We start from the raw sequence: 8495 nt of genomic DNA, 5'->3' as shown, positions 1-8495 counted from the left end.
AATGACACAACAGCAAATCATTTATATGGTTTATCTAGAAATAGCATTTGGGAAATTTACAGTCCCATCAAGAAGATGAGTCACCACTGCTGACTGATCCTGTGTCCGTGAATGTGATATAATGTGGTGATGAATGACTGATACAGAACCTGAAATGCATCATAGTTTCTTGTCATTTTCATTTCATGACTGGTGTGTAAAGCTGGAAATGCGGATTTAATGCCCCCTAATCTGAGTGTTAGCTCATACAGCTTGCTATGCAGATACCTGTAGCACAGAGAAGAGAATACAACATCAATCAGTGTTTTAAATTACTATTCATCATGCAGTAACTGTATGTTGCACATGCATGACATGATTTAAGATGCTCCTGGATCAATATCACACATTACATTCCTGGACCAACAATGCCATCAACCAATCACAGTGTGTAGATCACGCCGTGCTGTTGGGCACACTGCTGAAGCATTCCAATTCCTCACAAGATAACAGTCATGTCATCCATGAACAGCGGCTTTCATAAATAGCATCCATGTATCCCTATCTTAAACACGTCTTTTCCACCCTTATCAGCCCACGCCTCAGCTTTGAAAACAGCCTATTGTAGCTTTCCCTTCAAAGCAGAGGCGTAGGCTGAGGCTCTGTGTGCTGTGATAAAACAGCCCAGGCAAAATAAAACATGAGCCCCATTATGTTTAAAAAAAAAAAAAAAAGCAAAACCCTGAGCAATGTCAAGGTCATGTTCCTGCTGGGCGAGGGAACAAACTGAAGGGAAGCTTGTGGGACCCTCCCTGCAAGGATGAGCTGGCCTCTGACTGTTAGTGAGTGTGTGTGTGCTCATCATCTCTGGATGAGTCCAGAAATTATCCCTCAGAGCATCAAAGTGTGTGCACTCGAGTGTTTGATTGTGCTTTTTAACTCAGCACACACAAAGTGGAGGTGGTGTTTAAAAACTGAAACGTTGTCCAAAATGGCCACCTCATTTTCAGAGGAAGTGGTGGGATTGTGGCTCATGATGTGTCATATGGTTCAGAATGTGATTGCATGCAGCCAAGTGGGAAAAATAATTCACATCAGCCTCATAGCTGTGACTCCAGATCAGAGATATTGTGAATCTCTGACAGCTACAATATTTTCTACTTAGGAAAAAGGGCTCCAGAAGTGTCAACAAGCTGGTCACTAAGGCAACATCGCAGGTAGTTACACCCAAGTAAGACTGAATATTAATTGTAATTTAATACAGCTCAGTGAATTATAATAATAAAAAGATAAAAGATAAAGATAATCTAAAAAGATAAAAACTAACTTTGGAAGATATCCACTTTATTTTTAAACTCACTGCTGAAGCTTCATGTTAGCTTTAGATAAGCTCTGGAGGATATTTCTGCAAACAAGGAAACTGTGGATTTTGTCCTCTTTTAGAGTCATCTCTTCCACCAAAAGCAGATTCAGAGGGGATCTTAATACGCTTCCAAGTGAAATGATTACACTGCCATCTCTCGTTGAAAGTTTCAAGGCCAGCTGCAACCACAACCAGTCGTGACGTCACAGTGTACTGAGTCACCCTGGATTACATCACTGCAGAGAAGTGATAAACCACCGGGGCAACAAAAACAAGAGTTTCAGCAGCTGGTAAGGATTGAGTGATCCCAAATGCACACTCGCATTCCAGTGGAACTTCAACATAATCCATATAAGTCACAATCAAATGACAGTTCTTACGTTGTCTGAGGCAGCAGGGAGCCTGCAGAGCAATGGACGTTTGAGTCCTTTGACCAATGCAGAAGTACAGTGCAATTTAGCCTCAGACGGAAGAAAGGCATCAAATTTTCTATATGGTAACCAGGTGTAACACACACAGCTCTGTAATGATGCGTTCCTAAAGCTCTGCCTATGATTGATTTTACACAAAAGAAAAAAAAGGAAGCATTCAAAGTTTTATATATTTTACTCTTTGAAGCGTGTGGACACAGAGATATAAAAACGTATTGATTACAAAATGAGTCCTTTGGCTTTCCATTTTGAATTGGATCTATTATGATTCTATTGTCATCACATGTAAAACACTTGATTTAAAGGCTTCCAACAATGCACATGGCTGCTGACTGCAGGTGTAGAGTCTGTCTTTCTGTCTCTGGGGACTTTTTACTACTTGAGAGCATTCAGAGCCACAGCTGGGGGTTCTTCTGAAGAGGACAGTCAGTGTGATTGCTCACGCAGCCTTCCACTCAGCTCCTGCAGCTCTGTGATGAGCTGCTCCAGGGCACTGACACCATCCTGCAACTCGCCTTGGACCTGACCTGTAGCCACATCTGTGTGCATTTGCTGGAACAGAGTAATGCACAGGAAAGAGATGAAATAAAAAGGTAATGCTCTGAAGGATCATACTGCTAACATCATTGTTATTTTACTCAGTAACAGTGAATGATTTGCATGTTATTTGCTCAAAGTGAGATGAGGCAGGTTGGGCAGCCTCTGCTGGTCAGAGTGTCAAACGATGTACCAGCTGCTTAAATAGTGTCCTGGGAAATCTACTGTAATGCTTTATGGGACAAAAGAGAAGACCAGCTATTTACTACACACCATGAGCCAGAGTTCTAACTTTGTAATAAGAAAATTTGTAAAAGCAAAGAAATGTATTCAGAATTTAATATGGAATTCACTGTAAACGTATGTGCTGTCTGTTAGTCTGTTACAAGAGCAGCACTTTCTAAATCACCTCAGACAGACAGTACAGTATCTTTGGCATCACTACTGTTTATCTCAATTTTGGCCAAAAGGTATGTTGATACCAACATAAATGTGATAAGCTATGGAGATGTACTGGTTGGCAGAGTTTGAGCCACAGAGCGTCACTGTGACAGTGATATTTTCTCACTGGGGCCTCCCTGCACCCACATGGGCCGGAGAGACTGACAGCTGTCAACAGGATCAGTTTAGATGATATCTGGCATCTTCAGCTTTAATTGTCAGACTTACCTGCATAGCATTCACCACTAACTATACAGTAACTCTTTAATTGTAATGTTTACGAAAAATCTGAAATGTAAAAAAGTAATTTGAAACATCACAGTAATGTAACTGCTGCAGTAAATTGGCCTGGTTTTCCAGTTACGGATTGTCAAGTTGACTTCATGTAAAATACTGTCGGACAGTTACAAAGGGCAGTAACCCATCACCCTATTTTGATTCATAAGGTTCTAGAATTTCTTACAAATTCTCTGTTGTCTGTATCACTCAAAAACTAAAAGTTATATCCCTAAATATGACTAATATGAACCCTCCCATTGTCTGAATAGGATTCTGTAGCACTCGCCTGGGGTGGACTTTTCACAGTACTGTTCATTGTCTCCTTTGGATGAAGCAGCGACCCCTTAGAAAAACACTACTGCACCCATGTGACCCCCTCCCAGACACTCTTGGCTCAAAAACTGGGTTGGGCTCTTAACTTGAGTTCAAGCTCTTAAAATAATTCGTGACTGAATCACTTAGCAGGATTCCACCCTGAAGGGCCTGGATGCCCTTTGCTTGTAATTCTTCACGTCCTCAATTTGTCGTTATGGACTGATGGATTTGGAACCTGTTCAGAACACACAACTTTACTGATGTGATCTGGCAAAACCTTTGGTCATGAAATAAACAAATAAACACACACTGCAGGGCTCCAGTGTCTCACTGTGTATTTGACCCAGTGGACGCTGGAGCCCTGCAGTGTGCAACCGGTTTGTTTACTTGCCGGTTTGCTCACTTTCAGCTCAGCAGCTGACCTCTTCGGTTTGGATGTGTGTCCACACTCCTACACATTGTGTGTCAACCCTGCATGTGGACATCACCAACTGGATGTCTGCTCGAGCTCCCTGCTGCCACTGTCACTGCTGTTTACCTGGAGGGAGGCTTTACAGTAGAACTATGGAGCCTGCCTGAATGTGATTCTTTAATTCTGCAATATTATCAAGTAAAGAGGCAGCTGCCATCTTTTGCCTGTAGTTTATGGTCTGTTGGCACCAGCACTCTGCTAAAGGAAGCGACATCTGTCTTCAAAATTTTTTGTCAAAAATGCAGCCAAACTTTCCTCAAAGACACTGGAGCAGCTCTATTCAGACTCAAGATGCAAGAAAAGAGCGATAAAACACAGTGACGTCTAGTGGCCATGCACTCCACCATTAGCCGTGAGTCATGGAAAGCCAGCAGTGGACTGTTTTTGGTGGACTGTACCTTAGCTTTGGTGACCAGACTCCTGAGACTGAGGCGGGTGGACGACAGCATCTGAAGAGCTTCTGTCGGATTACTCTTCTTCTTACTGCAGCTGATGGTCACTGAGAAACAGAGAGATTCAGAGAATGGACCAAGTTTGTTGGACAAGTTGCTTTTCTATCCCTGTGTTTTGTCCTGGATTTGAACTCAGCATATTTGACTTCTTTGACCACATAAAAAAAGCTGTGTTGACTGTTAAGCTGCATCAGTTGTTCTGTACTCTCCAATATGAAACTGTAAATCAATCAATGGAAAAAACAACAAGAGGGTATAATTCAGTGAAATAAGCAACACTTTGAAATGCAGACAACATCGTGTAGACAGAAGAATCGATGACACTAAGAATAAAAAAAATACATTTAACGGGCTAAAAATAAACCTGAAAAGCAGTAGGTCAACATACTTCTATATGTGAAAAGCTTAAGTTGGCTGATCATTTTGGTTCTGCATATGAATTGTGTTGGCTGTTTTTTGGTCATGACGGTTAGCTGGACAAAACAGGACATTTGAAGACATAACTTTGGCTTTTAGCATTTCTCACTCTGTTCAGGCATTAGACCAAATGATTAATCAATAAATGAAGAAAACAAATGGCAGATGACTCAATCATGAAAAACTAAATCTGTTGCTGTTCTGTAAGTGATACTTTCACTTTTATTAGGTCACTACATTTTGATGGTAAACCTTTCACACCTTTACGTGTGTACTTTTTTTAAGTTAAAGATGACAGACAGCAGAAATTTGACTTTGACAGCGCCCAAAAAATCCGACCTGAACACCTGGAAGACACTCAGACTACACACATTGCCATAGGGATTGTTTCACTTGTATACAAACCAAAACTCAAGCAGGTGCCTTCACGAGCTCCCCTGCACATAGCTTTGTAGATGAGCAGCTGGTCTGAGGCCAGAGTACTGATGTTCCCCTCCTCCATCTAACAGGTCAGCTAACTCCTTCTGTCTCCCACAGGGAAGGAAAACTAGTTGCTTCCTGTCCTGGTTTCGTGTCTGTTTCCTCCCTGGCAGTGCAGCCCCTCTCTGCCTTAGGTGTGACTGTAAAGGTCAACCTGTTGTGATTTATGAAGGCACTTCCCTCCTGCTCTGCTTCATCTGTCCTCTGCTTTCTTTTCATTGGAGTCTTGTGATCTGTGTAGATGCAGTACCCACAGCCCAGATGAGGTCAGTGGAGTTGAAACACTGAGATAGAGTCAATATTCTTTGACCTAAAAAGTGTCAATGATGGATTTTCCACAGCTCCAAACACCTTCACTCAGACATGGCATTTTGGCCGCAGGAAAAACCTGCCCTGGAGGATAATCACAAAGAACATCGATACCTATTAATCTAGAATTGTAAGGGTCAGTGCTATTCTTTATTTTTTCATAAATCCTGTGAACTGACTACAACCAACAACGAACATGTCCGACTAACAAGTACTGTGTGTATCAAGGCCTGATACGTCTTCTTCCTCTTCCATAGAGCTTCATTGTTGTCCACAAACTGTTAAAAACACATCAATGAGCCACTGTTGCACTGGGTGACATGGTCCTTCATTACTATGAACAAACACACACTCTAGTTTATTTTGACTCATCACCCACACACACCCTCCAATACATGACACCATCGCTCAGCTGAGTACACCCAGGGGGTTTTGCTGCTCTAGCCTCACTTGGTCTCGTATGACCAGTCATTTATGTTGGCTAATGTCAGCAAACTTAAGGCAGATTTTACTACATTGTAGCAAGAGCTGAAAGTAAAAAAGGTCCGCTGCACTGCCGGCAGTGCAAATTTCTTTTCTCCAGTTTCATCTTGAATATAGATGAAATGCCTCATGTCCAGTTGGTATGAACATCATATCAGCACTGACAGAAACCTCAGAGCGTTTACTTTATAAATCTAATCAATAACAATTATCAAGTAAAAAGAAGAGAACAACACAAAGTCAACCCTGTATTTACAACTCTATTCATATGCTGATATGTTTAGGTAATGCCGTCGGACCCAATTCATTCTGCAAAACGCCCATAGTGACCGAGGTAAAATGCCATGCAGGTTCTAGCATAATTCATTTGGAGATCAGGTTTGCATTTTGGAGGATGGCCAGGAAGACAGACAGACGCTATGGAACACTGGCAGTGTGTGATCTTATCGTGCAGGGCATTGGGAGTGACGGCAGCCCCTCAGATCCAGAGATTAACCCTGATGAGGAACACTGTCATTTTGAATTAGAACTTGATCCAGGTGAAGATGAACTGGATAAATATAATCATTTCTCACATTCGGAGGTTTGCATGTTGTTTGTCGACACATCAACACTGTCATTTGAACTGTGGCGATCCTGTAAGCTTTGTGCAGTCTGACTGTTTTTCACAGCCCATCACAAGATACCTATTTTATGTACAGTCTTCATGCCTAAGAGAAATCTAGTGTTATGTGGAGATAATTTAGCCTGTATGAAAGCAATAGGTTCAGTCTTGTTCAGTCTTTGACCCCATGCTGGGTCTTATTTAGCTTGCTGACTATCCATATTTTGACATTCAATTGTCCAAACCAAAGCAGTAGATTAAAGTGTTTGTGTTTGATATATACATATTAAGAGAATCACCTCGTGATCAAAAGAGTTTGTCACAATGGGTAAGGTCCTTTTCAAACTTGACTGGGACATCAGTTGAGGCCATTTATCAGGTTTCATATGAAAACAGCATGTAGAATTTGCCATGACTACAAAACAAAAACAAAATACTGGCTGGGGAATTTGTTACAGATTGTCTTAACCAAGGATAGTTAGTTATTAGTTATTACCATTGCTTACCAGTACCGTTGCTCGTTGCTCATGTTGCTCTGGGTCTGTTAGACAACACAGTTGCTTGCTGACACATTAGCCATGAAAACATGATGACGCAGAGATGTAGCAGAACAGGAGTCATTGGGATGTCTATGTGTGTGTAGTGCACCAAGCATGAGCTTCTCACACACACAGCATGAGAGGAAAAGGACGGAGTTAACAGGCCATCTGACCCACAGATCAAACGTATTACCACCCACCTACACTACTCCTCTGTTCATGGTAGCTCCTGACTAACTCTTCAGCACTTTGTGTGTCTTGCTGTAATGAAAACATACGGGGATTGTGGAGATTAACAGCTAAACTGGAATCACAGATAGATGTTTCTTATCTTCTGCTCTTCCTTCCATCCTTTCATAGGTGAGTGGGAGGTCACATATCCTTGGGTGAAGAGGTAGGAGGCTCGTTTGCCTTAAATTCACAAGGACGTTTGGTCACCCATCCATCATGTATACTGGAGGAAGAGCTAACAATGCAGAGGCACCCAGAGGTGACTAAAGCCTGATGGAGTGAGAGACTCCATCAAAATGGAATTCCTCATACATTTACATATACACATATATTACTACTGTTATCTTTGCCTGATTCTTTCTATAAGCAAAATTTTGGTTCTTGCACAAATTTCGTATTTCTATTGAGTTGAGTTTTAAGGTTAAAGAGGAAATTAACATCCTGTGGTAGCTTCAACACAACCCCTTCACAAATTCATAAACTGCATTTGAACCCTGACATGTAGAGAGTGATTGAAGTTGATGTGAACGGTTGGTATGGAACGTGTGGATTTGCCATAAACAACTGATGCACTCTGTAAAGTAATATCTTACAAGTAGTAGAGGTAGCATTACGATTACTTTGGTATTCTGCTACAGCTACTCTCAGCTGTATGCTCTCTGAAATGGTTTGTATGAAATGAATTACAAGGATCTTAGCTTTCCAGTAATGTGTGGCATGAGTACAAACTTCACACAATCGGTGCTTTCATTACACGACTTTTGACAGCAACACAAGGTAGTAAGCAGGACTTCCTGTTGATATGACTACTGGGATCGTCATTTCCTCCCTCTGTATAGGAAAGAGGTTACAGCTGCTCAGTCAAAAAGGGGCAGCAATCTTAAAAAGATTAGTCATGGAAAAAGGGAGACTCAGTCATAGGGTATCAAAGGATCATGCATACAGCTTCCCTGGAATAAAACAACATTGAGGTCTCTGTGTTGCTGTGTAGATGATCGATGTCTATTCAGCTGGTTGGCACTCTTACCTTCACCCATACTGATGGCTCTTTGGATCACTTCTTTGAACAGAGCGGGGTCTTTCTCCCACCCACCAGCCTGAACTTCACAGCGATGGGCCTTGGACAAGAACTGTAGTGCCTGAAAAACCATGCATTGCTTTAG

General features: G+C 41.7%; 1 protein-coding gene across 1 annotated transcript in view; it reads right to left on the bottom strand.

Moving 5' to 3' along the window:
* Nucleotides 1–1923: 1923 nt before the first annotated feature.
* The window catches only part of ttc27 (tetratricopeptide repeat domain 27), a 92039-nt gene continuing 85467 nt past the window's right edge, over nucleotides 1924–8495 (bottom strand). Inside the window, exons 18-20 of the mRNA XM_070977601.1 lie at nucleotides 8360–8471; nucleotides 4216–4316; nucleotides 1924–2325 (exon numbers count right to left, since the gene is read on the bottom strand). Coding sequence (XP_070833702.1) covers nucleotides 2200–2325; nucleotides 4216–4316; nucleotides 8360–8471 — 339 coding nt within the window. The 3' untranslated portion in view covers nucleotides 1924–2199. The remainder of the gene's footprint in view (nucleotides 2326–4215; nucleotides 4317–8359; nucleotides 8472–8495) is intronic.

Source organism: Chaetodon trifascialis, chromosome 13 (assembly GCF_039877785.1).
Source record: "Chaetodon trifascialis isolate fChaTrf1 chromosome 13, fChaTrf1.hap1, whole genome shotgun sequence".
NCBI classification, from domain to species: Eukaryota; Metazoa; Chordata; class Actinopteri; order Chaetodontiformes; family Chaetodontidae; genus Chaetodon; species Chaetodon trifascialis.
The sequence above is the reverse complement of the archived record's forward strand: the minus strand, read 5'-3'. Positions and strand labels throughout refer to the sequence as shown.